Source organism: Cynara cardunculus (assembly GCF_001531365.2).
Source record: "Cynara cardunculus var. scolymus isolate 2C chromosome LG 8, CcrdV1, whole genome shotgun sequence".
Lineage (NCBI taxonomy): Eukaryota > Viridiplantae > Streptophyta > Magnoliopsida > Asterales > Asteraceae > Cynara > Cynara cardunculus.
The window spans coordinates 22165250-22192232 of NC_037535.1; the positions used below are offsets into that span (position 1 = coordinate 22165250).

Sequence of the window (26983 nt, forward strand, 5' to 3'; positions counted from 1 at the left end):
CTCTCTCTCTATATATATATATATATATATGTATGTGTGTGTGTGTATGTATATGCGTGGAAGGAAGATATATAGAGAGAGAAGGGTAATGAAAATGTAAGATGACCTGGTCAAATCAAAGTAGAATTCCCCCAGAAAGACGCATAATCCCTCTCAATATTTGATGGGTGGTTTTCAAAAATCGAGGGATTTTTTTGTTGGCGGATGAGATGATGCAGTTTTAAAACATCTTCTCCCTTCTCCTGTCCAAAAGGTCCTGCTAATTTTTTTCGCAACTGGTAATTTCTTCTTCTTCCTCCATGATTTCTGTGATTTGCCCCGTTTAACTCTTTGATTTTGTGGTTTTTTTAAGTGTTCATGTTCTTTTAGGGTATGCGTACGGCGTACCATCTGTTTGTGTAATTGCAATCCCTAACTCCTGATGTTTGGTTGATTATTGTCATTAATATATGATTTGGTATGAACATAATGACCAATTTTTTTGCAGAATCACCAACAATTACGAGAGAATTTTGTATTATATGTTTGAAATGTATGATTGATCATGGTTTTGAGTTCAATTATAGAGTATGATGATTGGAATATTAATGGGGTATAAATTCTACTTGTTCATGGATTTGTGATCATTTTTTTGCAGATTGCCTATGTAAACGCTCTGGTAATGAATTTCCAGGTTTCTTTTAGGGTTTGGTCCATGCCTATGTATATGCTTAATGCTTTTAACATGTATTTGCTAAAAGGTGTAGGCATTTGACGATGCCTCTAAATTCGGCACCGCAATCAAACTTAGAAACTGCAACCATGAGTGACCATATGCAAGGACCTCCTGAGCGCCACATTCGATCAAGTACGTTCCTTCAATGTTTCTTCTTTTCACCTCTCTGTTGTAACCCTTTCAGTTGATTTATGTTTGGTTTCTGCATTCATATAAGGGCAAGGGCATGAGAACTCATTGTGAATGTGGCTTTTGTTGTTTTATAGCCATTGAAACATGGAGAAGGAACAAACATAGGAGAAAAAGCTATAAAGTTTTACACAAATGCCATGTACCCAAAAATGTTCAATAATTTGCCATCGATGATACCTTAGCTCTACCTTGTTTTCTGGTGTTCCTTCACAATATATGAGTGAGCATTAATGAAACCGATTGCCAGGTTAGTCACAGGCTTCCTTTGCAACAACACAAGAGAATGAGTGCGTTCAAACCTTGCAAACTGAGGACCTTGACTTATCAGGGTCATCCCTTTTTCTTCCAAAAATTTCTTAAAATTAGCATATATGTATTTCTACCTTTCACACACTTTTCACTAGCCTGGGATCTTCATGGAAACGATAGCTCTACCCTTTGGGGTACAGACCAGGTCTATGTACATCTTACCTCCCAAACCCCACCCACCTCCAGGTGGGATATACTGGACTTGTTTGGTTTATATATAAATGCAGCTGAAAAACTAGGACATGAAGATATAGACTTTGAGGCATACAACGGGACTCATTATAATCATTTTATTATGACAACAATTGGAAAACAATTAGAAGATATGTTTAATAGAAATTAGAAGACATTGAAGGACACTTCATCTTTTTAGAATTCTTTTCTCCATTGAAGAAGAAAACACCAGTTTTGGCAATTGTGCAACTATAGAATCAAATATCCTTCTAATATGATGCACTTATAAGCGTTAGTTCACAACATATAGATTTTGTCATGATTCATATGCAGCTGTTAACTTTGTTAAAGCTAAGTAAATAGAATCAAGAATTTCACAAGTCTCATGTACAAGGATGTATCTCATTCATATAAGCTAAAATTGTATAGTAGATTGGAGCAAAATCTTTAATTCTCATGTATGAGGATGAATTTTGTTCATTTGACACTTCATTGTTGACAATATAGCAACTGACTAAAGTTTCTGTTGGGTACCCTGCACATTAGCCAACATGTATTACATCAATCATCATGGGTTATTTAGCTAAATGACCTCCGGACAAGTGTTTTTCAAATCTATGATGGTCTGATAGGTTTCTAGGCATTCTTGTGTATGGAAGTGGCATTATTCTGTTAAGTAGTGACATTCTCAAACCTGTCAGAAGGTCATGGATTAAAAAATGACAGGTCATTTAACCAAATGACCCTTACATCAATACCGTAACTAACCAAGTTTTATGAATAGGTATGGAAAAAATCGACCTAGAAAGCACTGAGGATGAAAAGAAGTCTAAGCGCCACTCTTTTAAGCAAAGGGCAATTACTGCCTCTAAGAGGTTCAGAACTTCCTTCACCAAGAAGGGACGAAGGAACAGTAGAGTCATGTCTGTTGTGGTTGAAGATGTGCATGATGCAGAGGAATTGAAGGCAGTCGATGCTTTACGTCAAGCTTTAATCTTGGAAGAACTACTACCTGCAAAGCATGATGATTACCATATGATGTTAAGGTTATCAAATTTCTGTAATCCCCCAATTTTATTTGGTGTACCATTTTCTCTTCCTAGCATTGCGAAGTGCAAATAAATATCTAACATGTGTTTTATTCACTATGGGCAACCCTACAACATTAATATAATTCCCATAACTCAAAGCAGCAGGCTTACCTAATAACTTCAAAATCAACTTAAAACCATGATGGAAGTTTTGTTGGTAGTCCACAAGTTTGAGGTTACTAGGAGCTCACAAATATAATTTTCTATCCAATGTGGGATGGGTTGTTACAATTAATCCTTCAACTTTCGGCATGACACTACAGATTTTTGAAGGCCAGGAAATTTGATATTGAGAAGACCAAACAAATGTGGGCTGATATGCTCCAATGGAGGAAGGACTTTGGTGCAGATACCATTATGGAGGTACTTTTGGGAAGTCATCCAACCACCAGATGTCGAAATGGTCGAATTCTATTTTTGTGAACTTTCCCTAATTTCCATATACCTTTTTGTTTAGGATTTCGAATTTGAAGAAAAAGAAAATGTTATTGAATACTACCCTCATGGACATCATGGGGTTGATAAGGATGGAAGACCTATCTATATTGAGAGACTTGGTAAGGTTGATGCTACCAAGCTCTTGCAAGCTACAACCCTCGAGCGTTATGTTAAGTACCATGTAATGGAGTTCGAAAGGACCTTCAGAGATAAGTTCCCAGCCTGCTCAATTGCTGCTAAAAAGCACATTGATCAAAGCACCACCATTCTTGATGTACAAGGAGTGGTAAGTTAGTTAACTCTACAACTTACATCTCTTTAATCCAGACACCCCTTCAATATGCAAAATGCCAATATTGTATACTTATGCTGAAGTTGTAACGGTTCTTTGAAAAATTGTCCAGGCTATGTTTTTCAAACTAGCTGATAAGCTAGATGTTGGCTAATAAACTAGTAATGTTTGGTAAAAACTAGCTGATAAAGTAGATGACAATGTAAAGTAAGGTAAAAGGACATGTTGAAAAATTTAATTTGAAAAGTATAAGGGGTATAATGGGGAAAAAAACTCCCTGAGCTTATTGAAACGCTACTTGAAGTAGTTTTTCAAAAAGCAAGCTTATGGCTAACCAGGGCCTTTTCAAGTGGCTGCCAAACATGGCCTCGGTCAAAATGGGAAAAAAAACGTAATCTACTGTCAAAATTAGGAGGTTGTATTCAGTTTTAGTCTTATTTGTATTAGATAACTTAGTCAAATTAGTTGGATGGTAATGAATCAGGGGCTGAAAAGCATGAACAAAGCTGCTAGGGAACTTATCCAAACTCTCCAGTCCATTGATGGTAACAACTATCCTGAGGTATACTCTTGAGTTAATGCTAGAAATTTCCTTAATATGCTTCTTTAAATAAAAAAAATATTCTGCTATTTATTTATTTTTCGTGTTTCTTATAGACTCTGTGTCGCATGTACATAATCAATGCTGGGTCTGGCTTTAGGCTGTTGTGGAACACGGTGAAATCTTTCCTTGACCCAAGGACTGCCGCTAAGATTCATGTAAACTTGTACCCATCCTTTGATCTCAAAGAAAATTTCGATATTTCTTGAATTCATGACGAGTAAACGTCATTGTTGACTAGGTTTTGGGCAACAAATACCAGAGCAAACTCCTGGAAATCATCGATGCCAGGTACTTCTCCGACATGATTGCCATTACCTTAGCTCGCCTGTTTTTGTTTCTTCTATTTGTCAATAGCTTCACCTTTACTTTAAATTATATGCATTTCCTTCTATAACCGTGGGTTTCTGGGCCAGCTTGTGCACACCTCGACTAATCCCATGGGGACTTGAAGATAACAGTCATGAAAATCCTCAGTGGTCCTGAGGAGACTCGAACTCCACCTATGGGGATGAGCCCCATGGCCCGGCCTTTATTTGTCAGCTGAGCCAACCCTCAAGTTCTTTCCTTCTATGATGGCAATGAACTATCAACTTGCACACACCTTGACTAATCCCTTGAGCTTGAAGACAACGGTCAAGAAAATCCCTAGTGGCCTTGAAGAGACTCAAACTCACGATCTATGGGGATATTTGCTAGTTGAGCTGACCACAAGTTATTTCTTTCTATGGTGGCAGTGAACTTCCGGAGTTCTTGGGTGGTACCTGCACCTGCGCAGACAAAGGTGGTTGCATGCGCTCTGATAAAGGTCCATGGCAAGATCCAGATATCATGAAGGTTGTATTCAAATTACAATGAGATTATGTTCCTCTTTCATCCTATATTTATCCATAAGCTTTAAAGTCGATTCATGTGGTAGATGGTCTGTAATGGTGAACACAAATGTTCAGAGCTTGAAATTCCTGAAGAGAAGATCATTTCTGAGGATGAGTGTGCTAACAAGGTATTCTCCCTCAGCAACATGCATATTCTGTAATTTTCTGAAATCTTTTCTTTTTTCGTTCCTTTTATTGTTTCCCTTGTTACTATAAATGTAGCGAATATCTTCAGAAAAAAGAGGAAAGCCGTAAATGTGGGCATATGCTGACTCTTCTTTCCTTTGATAGACTGTTACTAACCAAGCTTCTTTCAAATTGGATGTTGAATCTGCCAAAATGCAGAGGGACCACAACAACCCTGCATACCTGCCTTCTGTTTGTGAAGAGGTAAGTTTCCTCCTTCGTTCATATTGCATTCGTGTTCTTTTAAAGAAGTGCTTGAATCTAGAGGAAACTAAACCAAACCAAATGAGCCCAGTATGTCCTACCCGGAGGTAGGGTTTGGAGGGTAAGATGTACGCAAACCTGGCCTCTACCCCAAAGGGTAGGGCGGTGGTTTCCGTGAAGACCCCCAACTTGTGCTTGAATCTAGAGGGAAATATGCATAAAACAACTTTTTAATGCGACACAAATTCAAAAAAATCCTTGCAATTGTTGGTTAAAGTTTGCTTTAAATTGATTTGTAGGATTCTATAAACAAAAACATCCTGAGTGCAAATGAGACCAAAGACTACTTGCCCATCGTTGACAAGGCTGTTGATGCAACTTCATGTAAACCTCAGCAGAAGCTTGCCCTTTCTATAGGTACACAGTTAAAAATAACCAAGAGTGTCATTTTGCTATATTTGAAAGAGTTAATTACAACAGGGTATGTTTATTTGGGAACGTGAGAACCAACTACTCATGAATTATTCATGATGAATATCCATGATATTCATGTTGAATAACGTTAATGAATATTTAGGTATATTCATCATGAATAATTCATATGAATAGTTGTTCTTGCACATTGGCTTATGGTATAAATTAAAAAGTTGGCATCTAAATGATGCATACTTAGAGTTTGGTTTTGTAGGTGTTGATGATGATTGCAAGCTTAGTTGTACTACTAAACTAGCGAACCAGGTGGTCGCGGGTGTAATGGCGTTGATTATGGGAATTGTGACTATCATGCGTATGACCAGTAACATGCCCAGAAAGCTTACAAATGTGACTCTTTCATCTGTCGGGCTTTTAGAAGACGATTATAAGAAGAAAGAGTTGGAAACAACCACCATCTCCACCGCCGAATACCTCACCTTAATGAAGCGTTTATCGGACCTGGAGGAGAAGGTCATTATTCTCACCAACAAACCGGCTGAGCTGCCACCAGAAACAGAAGAGATGCTCAATAACGCTTTGACTCGTGTCGATGCTTTGGAATCAGAGCTCGCTGCTGCCAAGAAGGTATTCTCCCTTTTTCATCTAACTAACAAGTAATGTAAACCGAAAGTAGCAACGTGTTAAGGGTCCCATATCGGTTAGATTTTGACCATTTCGATTCCATATATGTCGGAACTTCCGTTCTCTCTTTCAAGGCCTCTATTGATCAGAGTAATCAAATGGGCTTCCTTCCATCCCACATCGTATCAGAGCTAAATTCTTACATTCCACATAAATATAAGAGCTAAGGTCTAATGGTAAAAAGTTAGGAACATTAGAGTTTATTTGATGGGATATTGTAAAGATTTTAGTTAAAATTGTTTGTTCCACCACTTATATTAAAAAAGAATACATGGAGTTTGTTGGGGGCAACTGCCCCCTTACACCATAAACCCACATTCTCCATGTTTCACACTCTGGACAATCTGTACTCATCTAGCCCCATCATCCATCTAACCCCTCTTGACACCCTAGGCAATCTGTATTTGTCTAGTCCAATGCCCGTCTAACCCCTCTCGACACTTTGGGATAATTTTTGCCCGTTTAACCTCCACCAGAAGTGACGCTTTAGAATCCTACATCGGCTAGACTTGGACGATTTTTGCTTGATATATATTGGAACCATCCTTATCTTGTTAAAAGAGTGTGGATTGTTTGATATGCAGGCTCTTGAAGAGTCCCGAAGTCAACAACAAGAGCTGGTGGCCTACATGGAGAAACAGAAGAGGAGGAAGAAGAAGAAGTTCTTTGTTTTTTAAACCCAAATATTGCCCCTGTTTGTAATTGGAAATAATAAAAACAAAAAACTCATTTAAATTATTATTACTATTTATCATACATTTTTTATTTGATGAAATCTGGCCTTGTTTTTTGCATTTTCATTAATAAATAATCTTCATTTTGCTTTTCTTAATTTTATTATTTATCCAAATATTTTATCTCAGTTATTAAAAAGTAAGAATATTGTGTCACATCTGAAATATAGCTGAAAATACATATGTGAAGGTATTGGATCACGTACTGTATCTATCTAAGTTCCAAATCACATGAAATTTACATCTGGTCCGTGTAAAACCAGTTGAGCTTGCTGTATTCAGTAATGCTATCTATACTAGCCATACACTCATCTAAGCACTTATCCGAACAATGTTACATATTACTATACTAAGGAATTGGACCAATGAAAATAAAACTGATCAGAGCGACTGGGTATGCGACCTAAGGTTGCTGCCTTAACTTGCATACTACTGTGCATGTTACTTAACTCGTTGGACTTTTCTGACTTTGATTGGTCAAAACAACCTAATCATATATGCAAGTTGCATCATGATTTAAGCTTGGCAACTGTACGCAATCCTTCGTTGTCCTTCAAACAAAACTCGACCTTTTATCATTTCTGAACTTTTTCTTATTGATTCTTTTTATTTGGGTCCGATCCTAACAACCATATAACCATCATAAGGCACTGAAATTTCAATTCCAACACTCATTCATGCATTAATTTGGAATTACCTCACTCATCATACATTATATATATATATAGGAAGAATCATACGAGAAGTTAAACATTATGTAAGAAGACAAGAAGTTTCAATATCATATATGATTACATTCCATTTTAAACAGATTTCTTGTTCTAAAATCTTTCATGTCATTTCTATAATATTTTCATTAAGTTTCCTACTAATCTTTCATGGCATGGAACATTGATCATTAGTATCTCTTCTTGCACAACTTCTGACTTCAAATAGCACCAATATACCATCCTTTCTTCTTAAATTTAAGGGGTTGTATACCAAAATTTATAGGTAAATGTTGATCAAGATAAGGGGTCTCGGAAACTATTATTTATTAAACGTTTCTATTAAGCTGATCGAATAAAAATGACTATTACGTCCATAACTGTAAGTCCAGATTCAATTATTCTTTTTCAAATTTAAATCAAACCGGCAAAGAGAAAACTAATACACCTTTCACAAAAACCGAGATATACATGTGTTTTATGGGATCAAAATGTTTATTTGAAGTATATAATATTTATATACGACAAGATAAAGGATTGTGTGAAAAGTGAAGTTATGGTGAAAAACGTAAGAAAAGATCTAAACCCTTGATCACATTTAATCTCATACCCACCCATGAATTGTACTTTAGAAAAGAATTGATGATACACCTCGTTAGTGTTAAAATTCAATTAGGATTGATCTAAGGGTGGAGATTTCTTCTTACGCTTCTCACTATAACTACCCTTCTCATCGAAACCCAACCCTATACAATAAATACTCATAAAGACACCTCATTTTTGGTGAAGTAAGAAGTTTGAATTCTTAACCTCCTTGGAGGCTGGATTCTACAGGTAAACCGACATATCGCTGGCCAACGACTCTATGTTAACTCTGTATATATTAATGTTAAGACCGTAGGCGTATATACGAAGTAATGGTAGTAAGTATCATGTAAAGTTTTAACATTGTATCAAAACCATCTCAAAGTAGGGAGAGTTGGAGCAACGTGAATTCCACGGGAATGTTATCACGTTCGTATACAGTAAAGAAACACGAGAACGGAAACAGCCGCATAACCGTTTTTACATTTGACAAAGTTTACCAGCAAGATTTCTTCTTCTGCAAAGAAATGTAGCGATAAATTATGTCAATAAATGTTTCACTCTTATACTCGGAAAAATAACAAGCTCCGTACAAATTCATGTCATAATCAACTCACCCGGAACTTTTTCTCCTCTTGACTGTCGATATACGCAAGCAATTCCTCTTGCCTCATCAAAGCTTCATGCAAAGCCTACACAAAAAAGTAGCACGGTTCTATCAAATCGGTAAACATAATCTCATGAAAATTGCAAATTTTGCTTTCTTAGAATATTCCAAGTAAAAGTTAAGTATCTTTATGATAATATTATAATAAATTTGTTTATAACATAATTTGGGACTATATATAATCGTGGGTGTCCGGGCCAGCTTGCGCGCACTTGGACTGAACTAATCCCATGTGCACCTGAAGACTACTGAAGCTAATAGTCAGCTAAACCTCTAGTGACAGTTGGAGATTTACTTACCTGCCTTCGTAGAAAGTATTTTTTATCTTTTACAAACAATTAAACATTTTTCTTAAGAGAAATGTGGTTGTTTGGTCATGTTCATAGGAGACAGATGGTGGCTCGAGTCAGGAGGATAGAAAGTGTGACGGTTTGGGGGAGGAGGGGTAGGCCGAGGAGAACGTGGGTCAAGCAACTGAGGTTGGACATGGCAGCTTTAGGCATTTCCAAGAACATGGATATTAGTAGGAACTCTTGGAGATGTAGACTAGGATAGCATACTAGGGATGGCGATAGGCCTTACCTTGGTTGTATTTTTCTTGGGCTTGCATATATTTCGAGTATGATGGTTTTTAAAAAATTCATCATATCTGTTTTTCTCTCTTTTATATATCTCACAACGTCTTCAAGAAAACAACTACTCTATTCTTTGAGGTAGATATAGGATGTGTACACCCTACCCTTCGATCCCACCTCGGGTGGGATATACTGAGCTAGTTTGGTTTAAACATTTTGTTAAAATAATATGTCAAGTCAAACATTAAAATCTTCATTTGTCAAAGGGACTACTATTGTATTATAGCTTAGACTAGTTAATACATGGCTATTATGGTTGATAATTATCTTGCATTACGTATGAACAATAAGAAGAAAAAATAGAATAAAGTGAATCAAATTTTACGGTTCATGTCTACCAAAAAAGAAAGGGATTCGGGTGTATGTTTACCTTCTTGGTAGCAATGAGTTCTGCTTCTAAGGCATCAACGCGGCAAACAGCAGCATTTAGCAATTCCTCTTTCTCATAAGGCATCTTGGCTGGCTTTGCTTTGAGTGTATCGACCTTCTCTTCAAGTTCACCTAGCCTTTTCAGAACAGAAGACAGAAGTTCCGCCTCTTTAAATGAAGGAGTTGGTGATGGAGGGCGAAATTCCTCCTTAGTTGATGCATCAAAGAAGAAATCCTGAGCGTTTTGGGCATTCTCGGATGGTGTGTCAGGAAGCTTTTTAGCTACATGGCTCATCATTGAATTAACGAGAGTGAAAATGGTCATAAAGAAGGTCACAAGCATCATCCATATCTGAGAATGAAGTTTTTCAGGTCCCTTTTGAGCAGCAGGTTCGATAAGCGTCCCTGTACCGACATTTGTAATCGGGTTAACCTCTTGCATCAGTAAAAGTGTGAACATTATAAGCTAGATCACATATTCCAGACCTCTGGGATCATAAGGCTTTGGAGCTGAAGGTTGCTTCTTCCATCCAGAATCAACAGCTTTATCAACCATGGGAACGTACTCATCGTATCCAGAAAACTGACCAGCATAGCTTGTAGCTCCGATCGTTTTAGCCTATAAACAACATGAAATAACTTAAATAGTTGCTACAAGATTAATATATGAACGAATATGAAATATCATATTTAAAAATTGGAAACCAACTAAAACCAAGACCACATAGGTCAGCTGCATTCAGAAAACAATAAAGCAAGATATAGACGAGTTATATCATAACATCTATTAAAGGATTATGCATGCAAAAAGCAATATTTTTAAAAGGATAATCCAACCCAACAGGGTCGATACTGTAAAATTTTGATTTATTTGGGGAGATTTAATTCCATTTTGCGTTCGATCAGGCTAAAGAATGTTTGCTTGTACTTGCGGACATGCTGAGCTCCACATATTCTTGTACAGTCAAAACGCAGGGTGATACTGTAAAAGATGGGGCAAGTAAATGGAAATTCACTGAAAGAAAATCATTAATATTGTACCGCTGGCGTCTTTAGAGTATACTGAATCAGTATAGCTATCCTTCTTCTGACATAGCAACACAACAGATGGTCATTGAACGATCTTATCTCATTCTTTTCTGGATGTATATGAGTTGCATTTTTGACAGGAAGAAACAGAAATCACACGAGGAAAAAAGGTCAATACTCACTTCTTCACGAACAGGAGTTAATCTAAGATGTGAATAACTCCTCATTGCTTTCGGAGATGCAATATCTTCGGCTTCTGACCCCGACTCGGCAGTAGAAGTATCACTGCTTCTTAGCTGCTCAAAACAATGAGAAAGCAATTTTTCAAGCAGTTCGGGGACAACAAGCAAAAGACGAAGAGTTACAGTCTTCCTACCGCAGGAAGCTGAGGCTTAGCATATGCAACAACCTTTCCCTCGCTATTTAAAACTTTAACCACCTGTCTGGCACGTCGTGCTTCGCTATTAAGAGCCAACTGCAGAAAAGTGTCATAATGGTTGATTCAGTTAAACAAAAAGGACAAAAACTAGGAAGTACCTCTAGTAAATAAGAAAATATTAGAAGTGACCTTCAAGATTTCAGGATTATTCCATGGCCCTTTATTAGATAGAAGACAACCCCCTTGATCTGCACAGGTACAGGTGCCACCTAGGAATTCCGGCAATTCACTGCACAGCTTGCCATTTTTCGTTTCAAGTATTTAGTCAACATTTCCTCAATTGCTTATAAGTTATAATAACAGTAGCTCTGGAATATGGTAAATGGCAAACATCATATCGAAGAAGACAGGTTACCTGGCATCAATTATCTCAAGCAACTTATTCTGGTACTTGTTTCCCAGAACCTGAGAGATATCAAAACAGAAGAAAAACGATAAATAAAAATGATATCGCGCAACAAGCTTATACAGTAAGGTTGTGATTCTCATAAACATAACACTAAAAACTTCAAGCATACATGAATCTTTGAAGTCGTTTTGGGATCTAGAAATGACTTGACAGTACTCCAAAGCAATCTAAAACCAGGACCAGCATTGATGATATACATTTGATGGAGTGTCTGAACAAATATGTAGTAACAATAAGTTAGTTATAAATGGCAACCATAAACAGAGCATGATGTACATCATTTGTTAAGCAACTGATCTTACTTCAGGATAATTGTCACCATCGATTTTCTGGAGCCGCATGATGAGTTCACGAGCACCCTTAGTGAAGTTCTTCAGCCCCTAAAATATCCAAAATGGAAAATAATATAGTGCAAATGATTAGAACAGGGGACATTCCAATATAACCGGCTACCGGTGTCTATACCAATATAGCACAAGGGGAAACATACCACGCCCTGAACATCCAAAATGGTTGTGCTCGAGTCTATGTGCTTTTTTGCAGCAATTGAGCAGGCAGGAAACTTAAAAGCAAAGCTTTTTTCAAACTCCCTCACATGATACTTTATGTACCGGTCCATGGTAGTAACTTGCATGAGTTTGTTAGGATCAACTTTCCCTAATCTTTCAATGTAGACGGGTCTTCCATCTTTATCGACTCCATGATTACCATGAGGATAATACTTCAAAACTTCATTCAACTCTTCAAAATCGAAGTCCTGATAAGATTCACAAAAGAAGCATCAGTTTTGGTGCTAGATGAGAGACAGAGATGCCAACACCATATTAATGCATATCATGATTCAATGTCAGGTCACAAACATATTCCAAAATTTGATCACCTCGATAATCGTATCAGCACCAAATTCCTTTCTCCAGTGAATCATGTCAGCCCACATTTGCTTTGCCTTTTCAACATCAAATTTTCTTGCTTTCAGAAACCTAAAGCAAATAAAACATATCGTAAACTCATATAGATTGGCAAAACAACATGCGGCTTTTGGTTGTCGATCAATGCAATTTGGCATTGAGATATATTAGTGCATGACAACAATACCAAACAAAGCTGATAATGATTCGTTGCAGATGACTATCAAATTTGTGTAAAAAGCTACAAGAAACTGTTAATTGATGTACAAAGTAAAACTGCACACCTCATTTGCATTGGACAAAAAGAAAAGCAAAATTCTGTCTTTAATTTCCAATGGGGAAAACTGTATTAGTAGCATTAGCAAAACTTTGATAGTGCTGGCATAAACTAAACCAGTAAGTTCAATATCAAAAGAATCATTTTATTGATAGATAAGGATAGTGTGAGCTTTTGAAAAGAAAATCAAGTTCGGGATGCCCAAGAAATAATTTTGGTTTAGAAGAAGATATTATTATATGAGCTTGTATTTCCTTTTCCACACTGCAAGTTTGTAGAACATCAGGATCAAGAAAAAGGTTTAACTGATTGAGATATCAAGCTTCATTCACTACCTAGGATGCAAGGGAATGGGCCATTAGCCCGACGGTACTGGTAGAGCCCAGTCTCCCAAAAGGTCAAGGTTAGGTGAATTGAGTGCCTGGATTTGGTATTCCTGGAACTACTAAAGTCCCAGTTATATATAGACAAAATATTTAAAGAAACATAATTGGAGCATTTAAAGTCAATAGTCATAAACATATAGAACAAGAAGCTTGAAATTCAGAGCAGATCCAACAAAGAAACAAGAAAATTGAGAGGTGCAGATAGACATAAAAACATAACCAGAGCCAATTATTTGGGGGACAGTGCATGAACAATTGATCTTCTTAAAGGTATATGTAATCCTTCAAACCAGAATTTAAAAAACATGAAAATGAGCCAAATCTTTTTAAAAACAAATTAATCCATCTTGAAATGCCCAAGGGTTGAATTGAAGGCATACCTAATACCACTAAGTTGTATAAGGTTTTTTCCCTCTCAAATTTAACAAATGGTTGCAGATATGGTGCATACTTGTCCATACCCACACCCAATTCACACCAAAGGCAGATACAACTCTCCAACTCAATTATCAGTGCCTAATAGGTCTGTACTTGAAATCTGTTTCACTTCCTTCCAGGATGAAGGCCAATTGTTATTTCCTAATCAGAAACTCAAAATATCAGTGACACAATGTGTTCCAATTGGTACTGGTCACAATGGAGAACTGAACACGTGCACGGAGAGGGAGAACTATGATGTCAGCCTAAGATGTGCAACTTAAGCATACACTCTCTGTCATCAAAAGGTTGTTTGCAGCTCTTAGCCAGGTTCATTTATGAAAAATGACACTACAACAGAAATGCAAGAGCTATAGTACCTCAACATCATATGATAATCATCAAGTTTGTCTGGCAGCAATTCATCCAAGACAAGTACTTGTCGAAATGCATCAACGGCCTGTAGCTCCTTAGCATCTCTAATATCCTCAATTGAGACAGAGCTGACTCGTCCAGGAGGTTTTCTCTTTTTCTTAAGAGAATGCTTGAACTTGGTAGATGCATTTAGTGCTTTCTTTTTCAGTGAACCGATTCTCGTCCTCCTTTCATCCTCTGAGTTCTCAAAATCAGACTTTCTTTCTCTTCTCTCTGATCTCTCATCATTGCCTGATGACCCCTCAAAGCCTATGAAAAAGTAAATACATAAGAACATATTCCCTACAACGAAAGCAATTAATTTTACAGATATTATTTGATATTCGCTTACATAACCCAGATAGCAGAAATCAGATGCAGAATAGCATAGAATCAACCGATTGGGTCAATACAAGACCTGAAAATTCATCCACTTATATGAAATTGACAAGCAACGGCTGTCAAGAAGTACATGATCAAAAATCTGATATACATCAAGTGCAATCCCTTTTGGAATCAACAAGATATCACATATGCAAAGCATCCAACAAAGCTTCGACTTGGGAATTTGTGGTTAACAATAAGACTACTGGTTCCAATAAAGAGGATAAGGGGCGTTTCCATCCAGCAGCAGTATTTGTTGAAAGAAATAATCAATTAAGTCATAAAACAGGAAAACATGTGTATACAATCGAATGATTGAATCAATAACAAGCATTGATACAACTATCCTGATCAGTGATCATCTTCATTGGGTTTAGATATTTAACAAAACCATGAACAAAAACAAAAGCTACTGTTAAAATCCCCCAAGAAGGACAGAAGCAAAGATGGCAATCAAGAAATAAAAACCCTAGTTAGAAACATTCATGTACAGCTACTTTTACGCATCGAATTTCAAGAAGATAATATACAATACAGAAAACGGCATCCGATGCCCCCTTCCCTTGGGGCCAATTATCACATGATTAATCAATGACATATTGACATGGGCATAACACATAGTTACACGGTAATTCCGGTAGTACCGACAAAAGTTAAGACCTAATTACAGAAAAACCCTCATAGTTATACAGTAATTCCGGTAGTAGTATTATAACAGAAGTTATAACAAGAAACCCTAATTCTGTCTTGTGTATCAAAACAAAATTGCATCGTAACAACAGATAAAAAATCAGAAAAGTAAAAGACTTACAAGGCCTCGCAAATCGATCGAGTGGTCCAGACATCGACTCGCCTTGCAATTAACAAGAAAATTCACAAAAAATCTCAGAAGACTCCCTCTTTGTAACGAAATCACACCACACACAAAAAAAAACTGCATCACAATCAAAAAATCAAGTAAGCTGAATTCATATAGAAACAGTAGCAATCAATGAATTTGCTTTGAATCAATTCAAACATACCTTCGTGAAATCAATCGAACGGCATACACAGCAATTGGGAGATGAGAATCTAAACAGATTGGAAGAATAAAATTAAAAATAAATTAGGAAAGAAAAAAATATATCGACAAGCACAAGGGAGGAAGGAGAGAGAGAGAGAGAGAGAGAGAGAGAGAAACGGTGGCTTTAATGGAGGGGTGTGGGGCCAGAATTGGTAAGTATTGTTGGGGGTTGCCACGTGGCGTATAGAATGGTGTGTCGTCGGTACAGAAGAATTATTCTACTGTTGTTTATATTCATTCTGCATAATTGAGTTATGTATGATTCCGTCATATACCAAAGTCAAACTTTTAATACACCCAATAAATTTCAGATTCTTAATTGAAAATTAATTGAAATATTTCACCGTTTTATTTTTACAAAAAAAAAAATTACATCAAAATGGAATTAACTTTTATTTGATTTTTATTTTGAGGAATCAACTTTTAAAATTGTCATTTAGAGATCTTTATCAAACTTTTTGTTTATTTAAGGGTCTGGTTGATCTGTTGACCTGTTAATGCTGACATTTATCTGTATTTTTTTATTAAAAAAACTAGATTTAGAATGAAAAATAGATTTTATTACAATAATTTTTAGAAAAAAACGAATTTTAGTTATTTTCTATAATTATTTTGCAATTTTAAATATGACGTGGAATATTGGTTTTAAAATAAAAAATTAATATGACGTGTAATATCTTAGTTGGCAAAAGATCTAGATGATGTCAGCATTAACAGGTCAACCAGACCCTTAAATAAACAAAAAGTTTGATAGAGACCCCTAAATGACAATTTTGAAAGTTGGTTCCCCAAAATAGGAATCAGGTGAAAGTTGGTTCCATTTTGGTGCAATTTTCCCTTTTTCAAACTAATGAAAATAGTTATAGATCCGTAATTGACAAGTTTGCAATTTGCGGATGGATTAAAATGTAACAAAACAAGTTTATGAACCAATTCCGTAATTACGGAGACCAAATATGTAAATTTGGAAGAACACGTTGGCAATTGGACTTATAATTAATTTACATATTTGGTCTTTGAAATTGTAGACCTGATTCAAAAACTTTTTTTTATATATTTTGACATCTTCATGAATTGTAGACCTGCCAATTACGGAGTTATGGCTATTTTCGTTATTTTGTGAGAGAAATGGCTAACAGGTGAAACCGATCGTAAAAATGGTTATTTTAATTATTTTTTTAATTTATCTAAATATAATTTAAAGTACAATAAAATTATATTTATTTTAAATTATTCTATATAATTTTTTCTTAATTAAATAATATCTTTGTTGTATTGTATTTATTTTACTGATAACTCGTAGATCTTCTACCTTTTAATCACATTAAGGTGGCGTTTGTTTTGTAAGAGGTGTTGAAGTCTGAAATCTGATTTCACTTGTGATTTATAAGAGGTGGTTCTGAAGTATGAAATCTGGATCAGTAAAATTGTTTGTTTTTACATCTGAAATCTGAATCGGTCAAACTACTGCAAAAATATAAAAGATAAATAGTTTTTTTTACAAAAATATAAAAGATAAATAGTTTTTACTAGCAAATCTCTTTCAGCCCCCAAAATAAGAATCATTTGGTAGATGACGAATTAGGATTAAGAGGCATTAAGGGATACGTTTACCACTTGAATTTTAGAAGACATTTAGAGCTTTTAAGCTCTTATTTTAGAAATAAAACAAGCGCTCTTAATATCCAAATCTATGAACGAATCAGATTGATGTATTAAGAGGTAATTTTGAAAAAAACAAACAGGCCCTAAGAGTAAACTACAAAATTTGGTCCTTGTGGTTTGTTAAAAGTAACAATTTTTGTCTCTGTAGTTTCAAAATTACAAAATGACCATTATGGTTTGAAAAAAATTACGGATTTAATCCTTCTTTCTAACAATCGTTAATTTTTTTTTTGTTTGTTAAATCTGGAGTATTTTTGGTTTTTATCATTTTTTTGTCTTTTATACAATCAAAAACCTCGTGAATCACAATCATAAGATTGATTTTGACCGAGTAAAAAGACGAAAAGATTAATAAAATGACGAAAATGTCCCCATTAAACGAATTTTTCTAACAACTGTTATAGAAATGAATCAAATTCAGATGTTTTTGCAAATCAAGATGACGATCTTATAAATTTAAAATTATAGAAACAAAAACTCTTATTTCCAACAAAGTATAGGGACCAAACTTGTAGTTCTAATAACAAACTTATTACATTTTAATGTATTTCGTCATAAAAAATAACAATTTTTTATTTTGAATAATATTCTAAAAATATTATAATTTTCATAAATATTTAATAATTTATAAATTAACATTGACTTACAATTTGAATATAAATTACTAATCTAATATTTTTTTTATTTAAAAATAATTATAAAAAGCAATGATTGCAGAAAATTATTAAGTAGCTTATTGAATAAGACAAAACATCTACTGAAAATCCATTATTCAGTCATATTTTGTCCCTTAAATATTTTAATATATTTATTCAATTCTAATGTTATTTTTCACATGGAAGATTGAAGCCAAAAATTAACTACAAATATAAAGATTAATTAATCAGGGTTTTTGCCTAGCGGTACATGAGTCATTGGTTTTTTAGGAGATCAAGTATTCAAACCTCACCAAAGATGAGAATAGTGTGTAAGTTTATTTGTTCTATTTACCGTATATAAATATTATATACTTCAAAAAAAATACATATAAAAATGAATTGAAATACAGTTAAGGGCCGTTTACCCAAATACTTACCCGGTAAGCGCTTATTGTAGGAGTCAACACTATAATCTATTTTACCAGATAAGATTCTAGTATATTTAAATGGTATGATATGCAACAATTTATCCGGGTAGGGGTTCTCAGCATCACTTACCGGGTAAGACTCTCTATCATTATTATCGCTCTTACCGGGTAAAAATTTCAGCCTTTGCCATGTGCATCAGGTGAGGAAAGTTACCCGATCAACACTTACAGGATAAGTGTTTAGTAAACGACCCCTTAAATTATATATTATATTTATTAAGAACAAAATGAAATTTATTAAATAATTATTAAATTAATTATAGGAAAAAAACAAAGTGAAGAAATTAGCTTGGACTCAACTCAAAGGAAGTATTGTTGTTGCTTCAAACCCGAATTATATTTGACCAAAATTTTATTTTCAGGAAAAGTAAAATAATTTAATATTTTTTAACCTGGATATCCAACTCGTTATGCGAGTCGACTAATTCCATGACGACCACCTGCTTTGCAATTAGCCCGGAGTCACTGCATTTGAACCTCCGTGGCCACAAATGGATTTTTATTTCTCCTTAGATTTGAACTTGATACCTCCTGATACTTTTGACCTTTGGAATCAAGCTCAAACCAATCAAACACCATCTTATGATTAATATAATATTTTTATTTTGGTTCCTTCCTCAAATCAAATACCTTTATGTGTCCTTTTTATGTTTTCGAGTATTATTTTTTTGGGGTCAATTTTGACTTGAAAATTATGTGGGATTTTTGAATTTGGATCTATTTGACCCATTTTCCCCACTTGTTCTTAATTATTCATGGTAAATTAGAAAAAAAAAAACATAATTTGTCTTATTGAATAAGCACTTTTTTATTAAAGAGATGAAAGTAAGTCAAAGTCAAATACTTTGTGTAAGATTCAACTTGTTGTTTTAATATTTTATATTTAAAAAAAAACGTATCAGAATCAGTATTATAATGACTTTGTATTATTGTGTTTAGAGATGAAAACATGGCGGTAATAGATGATGAATGCAGACCCCCCCCCCCTCCCCACATTTATTTGGTCCTGCTCCCTATTTATGTCTCCAGTCCCAGCTAATGCCCATGTAGTCGGGAAAAGGAATATCCCTCGATACTCGTTAGTAAGATAGTAATAATGTAGAATATGGTGGCATGTTCCATTAGGAACACAAAGTTGATTTGGAACTCGAGAACCACCCACAACGCTATAGATGTCAAATTAATTAGGATATGAACTTGTTATTCATCATGAATGTGTGATTCATGAGGGATCATGCTTCTATATTCATCATGAATATGTTATCCATGATGAATATTTATTATGAAGAGAGACATGCGCACATGACGCATTATCCGCGGTTCCCAAGTTCTTAATCAATTTTGGGCAGCAAACAGGAACTTTACTCATAGAATGTGAGTGTGTGTTTGTGTGTATGCTGGAGTTACGTTTGAAATAATAGATCAAGTATTTGGGTTGACGGTTGATAAGGTGATTATTAGTCAAGTAAATTGACAGATATTGGGTGGTTTTTGTGACGTTTCACCATCTCTTTAATTAAAATTTAAAGCAATTAAATAAAAAGAAACGAACAAGCACTGATAATACATATATGATGGTACGTTATATTTTTTTAAGGTATTTGATTTTGACAAATGATAAGGTGATTATTAAGTGCACTGATAAATATTGGACGACTTTTGTGACGTTTCACCATGTCGTTAGTTAGGTTCATCGAATCATTTGAGTAGTCAAGATAATTACAACAAGCAATAGGAAACGGTTGGTATTTGGAGGCCAACATATCATATCTTGCGTAAAGTTGTTGGCCTTGTATGTGTGAATATATATATATGGTGTTAATTTTGTGAACTTATTGGACCAATAAGATTCATTCTTTAGTAGAGGTTACTTCGAATGTGTGGTTTAATGATGAAGGACAAATAAGTGATTTTTATGTGTAAGTTATTTTTATAGTATTTAATAAGATGTTACAGTTTTTTTATGTGAAAGTTACTTTTATGGTATTTAATGATGTTCATAAGTGTTCATAAGAATAAGGTATTAATAAGAATGTTCTTATAGGTGTTCATAAGAATGTGTTCGTAACCATAAGATTACAAAATATAACACTTTCTTTTATTTATAGTTTTAAAATTACAAAATGACAATTTTGGTTTGTAAAAACGTGCGAATTTAGTCTCTGCATCGAATAGTTGTTAAAAAAATTCCGTCAAATGAGGGACATTTTCATCTTTTTATCGATTTTTTTTTTGTCTTTTAACCAATCAAAACCAATTTTATGATTTGGTCCTTATGTTTTTTGATTGGATAAATGACAAAAAAAAAACTATAAAAAGACGAAAATATCCCTTACTTAACCAAAAAAAAAAAAATCAACGACCATTAAAAGTAGAGATCAAATCGGGACGTTTTTACAAACTACGATGAACATCTTGTAATTTTGAAACTACATGAACGAAAAGTATTATTTTTTAGCAATCCGTAAGGACCAGTTTACTTTATAAATAATTTAAAAATTCATACAATAATCAATAAAAGAACTCGGTTTTATGATTGGATTACAAAATTATGAGTCGAATGAATTATGCAAGGCATGCGAAACAACAATTATTGTGGGGCACCAACTAATATTCTTTTTAATTTTCTTGAAATGAATCCCATATATATATATATATATATATATATATTACATTAATAAGCATTTAAACCAAAGTCTTAAGTACAAGTTTTAATGTATTGAATACAAGCTTTTAAAACACAAAATAAAAAAAATCTATTAATTACAAGGTTATATGCATGATGTACAAATTATTAATACATTGATTTTCACCACAACCAAAAATGAAGTCCTAGACTCCCTTTTCTTCTACAACAGTCTCAAGAGCTCCCTTTTGGTATAAGCTTTATTTTATCTCCTCCTTATAAAGCTTTCTTTTCTTTTCTTCAACATCTATTTTTGCACATAAATACTCACTGAAACATAATTTACAAGTATTGTATGCATGTTTTGAATTTTTTAAAAGCTTCACAAGAGACTAAAATTCATGATTCCTTTCACCTTTTTTTTTTCTAACTCTATCGATGCTCTGCCCCTCAATACCATTTACCTTCCTCTTTTACTTTTTGTTTGAATTTCAAAATTCAAATGGAAGAACTAGTTTGTCATTATTTTATAGTCTTCTGGTGATTTTTGTTCCATTTCAATTTTGCTTGCCCGGTGCATTGCACGGGTACACTACTAGTGTGTGTGTGTGTGTGTGTCTTTCTCTCTCTCTCTCTCTCTCTCTCTCTCTCTCTATATATATATATATATATATAAGGGCCTAATCAAATAAGAACTAATTAGTTTGTGGTAACCGTGAGGTCTAATCTCAACCATAAATCAATAGATAAATTAGGAAATTTATAATTTTGATAATTTTTAATTCAAATTTTATGCAAGGACATTTTAGGTATTTTCTTTTCTCTCTCCTATCTCCTCTCTTCTCTCTCTGTCTCCCGGCTTCCGGCCACCGATGATACCACAGTGGTATCACAATGCATCTTATATGTGATTAGGTATCACACTGTGATCATTTATGCGGTCGATCAGATATGTAACACAGTGGTATCACAATGCATCTTATATGTGCTTGAGTATCACACTGTGGTATCACTGAAGGACGGTAGTCGGAAAACGGGGACGGAGAGAGGAGAGAGAAGAGAGAAGAGAGGAGAGATGAGAGAAAATACCTAAAATGTCCTTGCATTAAAATTTTAATTGAAAATTATCAAAATTATAAATTTCCTAATTTATCTATTGATTTGTGGTTGAGATTGAATCTCACAGTTACCACAAACTAATCAATTCTCTCTTAAATGGACCCCTATATATATATACACACACACACACACACATATATATATATATATACACACTTGGGATTATATGAGACAAAGTTGTTTTCGTGATACACGTGAGGCAAATTTTTTTACATTTGAACTTTACATCAAACACTGTGAAGGTAACTTTTACAGTGTTTTTGCTGTGAATGTTCTGATTTTTTTTTACCTTCACAACATTTTATTGTGAAGTTTCAAGTGAAAAAAACTTGTCTCACATGTCTCACAAAATTAATCTTCACAAAAATAATCTTATCTCATGTGAACTCAACTTTATATATATTGAAAATATTGGATTCATTTCAAGAACTTTAAAAATATTTTCCGGTAATCATCATGTCGATACGAAATTCAGTTAATCATTATGTACAAGGATAATGCATATAAATGTTATTTGAAGTTTTGTAAGAGCTATTTTCTTTAAAAAAAATTGTAATTTCTACTTTAAAATAGACTAGAAGAGTACTCATGCAATGTATCGAGACACGTCTTGATTTCATTGTTTCGTTTTATTCTTTATCTATGTCGATATAATACGGTTTTATGTAGTTTTGAGAAATCGATAATGTTTTTGTTTTTAAATAAAATATCATAAAAATTTGAAAAAAAAAATATCGATATTAGTATCAATTTAACTATTAAAAGTTCTTATTTTGTGTATTTTTTTTAATTCAAATTTTTTATTATAATTTAATTTAACGTGACAAAGTAACTTAATTTTAATTTAATAATATAATTTTTTAATAAAGATAATAATTAAGTATTCTCTTATATTTCAATGATTATCTTAATTATATTTTAGATTTTTTATATTTAAAATGAGATGTTTATCATGTATTTGATTATATTTATCTGTAGTTAGTTACATGAATTTAGACATGGAACATTAATAAGTCATACTTACGCATAATTACTTGTAATATTAAATTTTTAGTAATATGCATCAATAAACAGTATTTAATACATAAAAAATGGTTTTTAAGAGTTTTTATCAAATACTTTATAATATAGTATAGATATATTCTGGAAAAAAACAGAAAACTTGTAAATGAAGTCGATTGAAATTGCATTTAAATTACGTCTGATGAAAATGGACAGACATGATGTTGATTTGTTCCTTCGATGGTACCCATGTGAGTTTCAAGATATTTATGAAGACTAAGACTTTTGTCTCATAAGGTTATATCTGACCATAAACAACGAAAAAATACGATAAACTCGTAAGTAACTGGAATAAGAGTAAATACATCACTAATTAAGCTGTGACAAATGAACCTAGTAATTAAGAGACTAAATTGTCATTATGCGGAACTCCAATTCCGACGATTCGACGACTAGAGTGCAATGATTGAAAGAATAAGCGTTTGGTAAACGACCCCTAAGTTCTATTTGGACCAGTACAAGTCAAACTGACTTATGTACATGTTAGTTTAGTGTATCAGGTGTCTCCATTATATTGTCGTGCATGGAGCTCTCAGTACAATTTACATGCATCTGTGTATAAGAACATAAAACCGAGGTGTCAGCTTATTCTGAAAAGCGATGATGGTCCAGGTGTAGTTATGTCTAGTACATGGTGAGGACATTTGTACCGTGTCACCATAAAGCTCTTATTGCAATTTACCTGTATATACGCAAGTGCTTTCCAACACTAATTTCAGTAAATATATAACTACTGTATGAAGTTATTTCCAACACGAAGTATGTTTACCGAGTTTACAATACTAATTCAAGCATGAACATCTGATTGTGTATAAATCAGTTGGATTCATTGTCGAGATGAGGTTCTTTCAGAGAGAAGTAAAGAATGTAAACGTTAACATGAACGTTTTTGTAATTTAAGCCCATTAAATTTGATCTCGTCACAAGGAGCTCGTGGTGTATGTTCAATTTGTTAAACGGTACATTAAATAAGACCGAATTAACCGGATATGTTCATTGGGCTTTTATGGTAACTGGATTCGGTCTCGGTTTGAAAATATTTTTTAAATACAATTGTACGTAACATATCATACTTAATAAAATTGCTAACTGAATATTCAGTTTTTACTGAAAAATCAATTTTTTATCTGTTATATATGATAAAAGGAAAATATCCAAGATATCGTCTTTATTTCAAGGTATTTGGATGAACTCGTTAGCATTATTTTGATTGAAAGGCCGTTTCATCATTCGACTTGATCCAAATTTGACAACATAAACCTGTCAACGTTTTTAATCTATTTTTCACTTTAAAAAACAATTAAATTGTTGAATTTGGTTATAAACGCTATTTATACTATATCATAAAACATTTGACAAAACTCTTAAAAACCATTTTTATGCAAAAAGTACTGTATATTGATGCATATTATTTAAAATTCAAGATTACAAGTAAATTATGCATAAGTACAACTTATCAAAGCTCCATGTTTGAATTCGTGTAACTAACTGCAGATAAACATAATCAAATAGAGGATAAATCTCATTTTAAATATAAAAAATCTAAAATATAATTARRATAATWAYYRAGTTCTAACARAATAMTTARTTATTATCTTTATAAGAAAATTATATTATTAAACCAAATATAAATTATTTCGTTATTGAACCTAAATTAAATTAAAAAAATTGAATTGAAAAATTACACAAAATATGAGAAATATTAAATAGTTAATTTGATACTAATATCGATATATTTTTGTTAAATTTTTATGATATATTCAAATTTATATTTTGTTCAAAATTAAAAACATCATCGTTTTTTCAAAATCACATAAGACCATATTATAACATCGACTAGGATAAAAAATAAAATAGAATATTAAAATTAAGATGTATCTCGTTTCATTACGCGAGTACCCTTCTAGTATTATTAAAATAGTAATTTAATTTATTTTAAATAAATAATTTTAAAAAAAATCATGAAAATTTAAATATATTCTAGACGACTTTCAACCAACTTAATCCGTTTCATTTTCATTTTTTTAATTGTATATATTTGTCATGGTAAATAAAACCGCTTCCCTATATTTGGTTAGATCAAAAGAAACCAACCACTTGGGTTGTGATGCACTGGTTAGGTCTCAGAGATGTAGTGGAAAATATCATCTACTCTGGGTTCGAATTCAGACGTTCTCAAAGCTCTTGTAGCCATGGCCCACAGAGATTCATCTGTGACGACTCTAAACTATTCGTGATTATCCAAAGATTAGACGGTACACGTAAATTATCCAAGAACCCACGTTTAAAAAAAAAAAAACCGAACCGTTGATCTTTGCCGAAAATAAAGGATCATGTTCTTTTGGGCCCATATTCTCAATGAGGTTTTTTTTTTAAATTGGGCTTGTTATATTTTGGCCCTTTTTGAATTCATATCCATATCACATAGGATTTTATTTTTATTGGGTCTTGTATAACTTTTAGAGTAAGGGGCCGTTTATCAAACACTTACTCTTTATTGGTAAAATTTAACACTATTATTTACTTATCGGGTAAGATTTTAGTCCACCAAAACGACATCGTATGCAACAATTTACCCGGTAAGCGCTTACTATGGTAAGAGTCGTCACCCTCACTTACCGGGTAAGACTCTTGGTCCTTGTCTCGCTCTTACAGGGTAAGATTCTTGGTCTTTACCATATTCATGCGGTGAGGTAATGTTACTTGGTAAGTGCTTACCCGGGTAAACGTTTGATAAACGGCCCCCAAACTTCAAATCTGGTCTCTTATGAATTGTAAAAAATAGCATTTTTACCACAGTTTTGAAATTATAAGGTAGCTATTTGTGGTTGGTAAAATCTTTCAGATTTTGTTTTATCTGACGGTCGTTAAATTCTTTTGTTAAATGAGAGGAATTTTCGTTCTTTTATCGATTTTTTGTTTTTTACCCAATCAAAATCGATTTTATGATTTTGCTTCATGTAGTTTTTCACTGTGTAGAAGACGGAAAAATGATAAAAGGATGGAAATTTTCTTATTTAAGGGATTCTTTTAACCATAGTTAAAGGAAAGGCCAAAACCTGACATTTTTTTAAAGGGCAAATTGAATGAAAAAGTAATGTACTTTAACTTGATTCTTATTTTGGGTAACGCACTTTCGAAACTTTCATTTTGATACCTAAAATGTAAAGTTTTAAACATTTAAATACCTGCATAACTGGTTGAAGCATTAGTTACCATGTTGATTGGTGAGTGATAGGATGAAATTGGGTTGAATAACAAATAATACTGAAGTGGATACCACGTCACTCATCATATCAACATGGTAATCGGTTAATGCTTCAACTGGTTACCCAGATACTTAAATGTTTAAAACTTTACATCTTAGGTACCAAAATGAAAGTTTTGAAAGTACGTTACCCAAAATAGGAATCAATTTAAAGTACGCTACATTTTCATGCAATTTGTCCTTTTATAAACCACGATGGTCACCTTATAATCTACAAACCATCAGAAACTGTTATTTTTGAGATACGATATGATCGTTACCATTGTTATATGGCAAATAAAGACATTGGTTACAAACTACACTTATATAAGAAGATCCAAGCCATTCAAAGAGACATACTGATTTTCATCGAATCATCTGATTTTATTAACCTGGATATCCAACCCGCTATACGAACCGACTAATCACAGGGCGACCACCTGCTTTGCAGATAGCCCGGAGTCACCGCATTTGAACCTCCGTAGCCATAAGGAGATTTTTATTTCTCATTGAATTTGAACC

At 33.7% G+C, this 26983-nt stretch overlaps 2 protein-coding genes across 4 annotated transcripts; one reads left to right on the top strand and one right to left on the bottom strand.

Moving 5' to 3' along the window:
* On the top strand, positions 1–6902 carry LOC112516572 (phosphatidylinositol/phosphatidylcholine transfer protein SFH3-like). 2 transcript variants are annotated; one of them, XM_025123692.1, is made up of 15 exons: positions 1–278; positions 638–658; positions 741–847; positions 2175–2436; positions 2745–2844; positions 2939–3205; positions 3696–3773; positions 3869–3970; positions 4054–4103; positions 4550–4649; positions 4732–4815; positions 4979–5077; positions 5377–5494; positions 5766–6136; positions 6778–6902. In XM_025123692.1, exons 3-15 carry the CDS (start codon positions 757–759, stop codon positions 6868–6870), a joined length of 1815 nt encoding a protein of 604 aa, XP_024979460.1. In that variant the 5' UTR covers positions 1–278; positions 638–658; positions 741–756; the 3' UTR covers positions 6871–6902. The 2 variants fall into 2 exon arrangements, with proteins under 2 accessions (XP_024979460.1, XP_024979461.1); XM_025123693.1 differs by having other exon boundaries at positions 5033–5077.
* A 1650-nt stretch (positions 6903–8552) lies between these two features.
* Positions 8553–15645, bottom strand: LOC112516571 (phosphatidylinositol/phosphatidylcholine transfer protein SFH8-like). Of its 2 annotated transcripts, XM_025123691.1 has the most exons (16): positions 15576–15628; positions 15365–15487; positions 14522–14587; positions 14136–14439; positions 12648–12747; positions 12258–12524; positions 12070–12147; positions 11877–11978; positions 11714–11763; positions 11488–11587; positions 11296–11394; positions 11102–11215; positions 10377–10509; positions 9892–10295; positions 8837–8911; positions 8553–8736 (listed from the first exon to the last, which is right to left on the bottom strand). In XM_025123691.1, exons 4-16 carry the CDS (start codon positions 14144–14146, stop codon positions 8716–8718), a joined length of 1554 nt encoding a protein of 517 aa, XP_024979459.1. In that variant the 5' UTR covers positions 14147–14439; positions 14522–14587; positions 15365–15487; positions 15576–15628; the 3' UTR covers positions 8553–8715. The 2 variants fall into 2 exon arrangements, with proteins under 2 accessions (XP_024979459.1, XP_024979458.1); XM_025123690.1 differs by lacking the exon at positions 14522–14587 and having other exon boundaries at positions 15576–15645.
* Positions 15646–26983: the final 11338 nt, after the last annotated feature.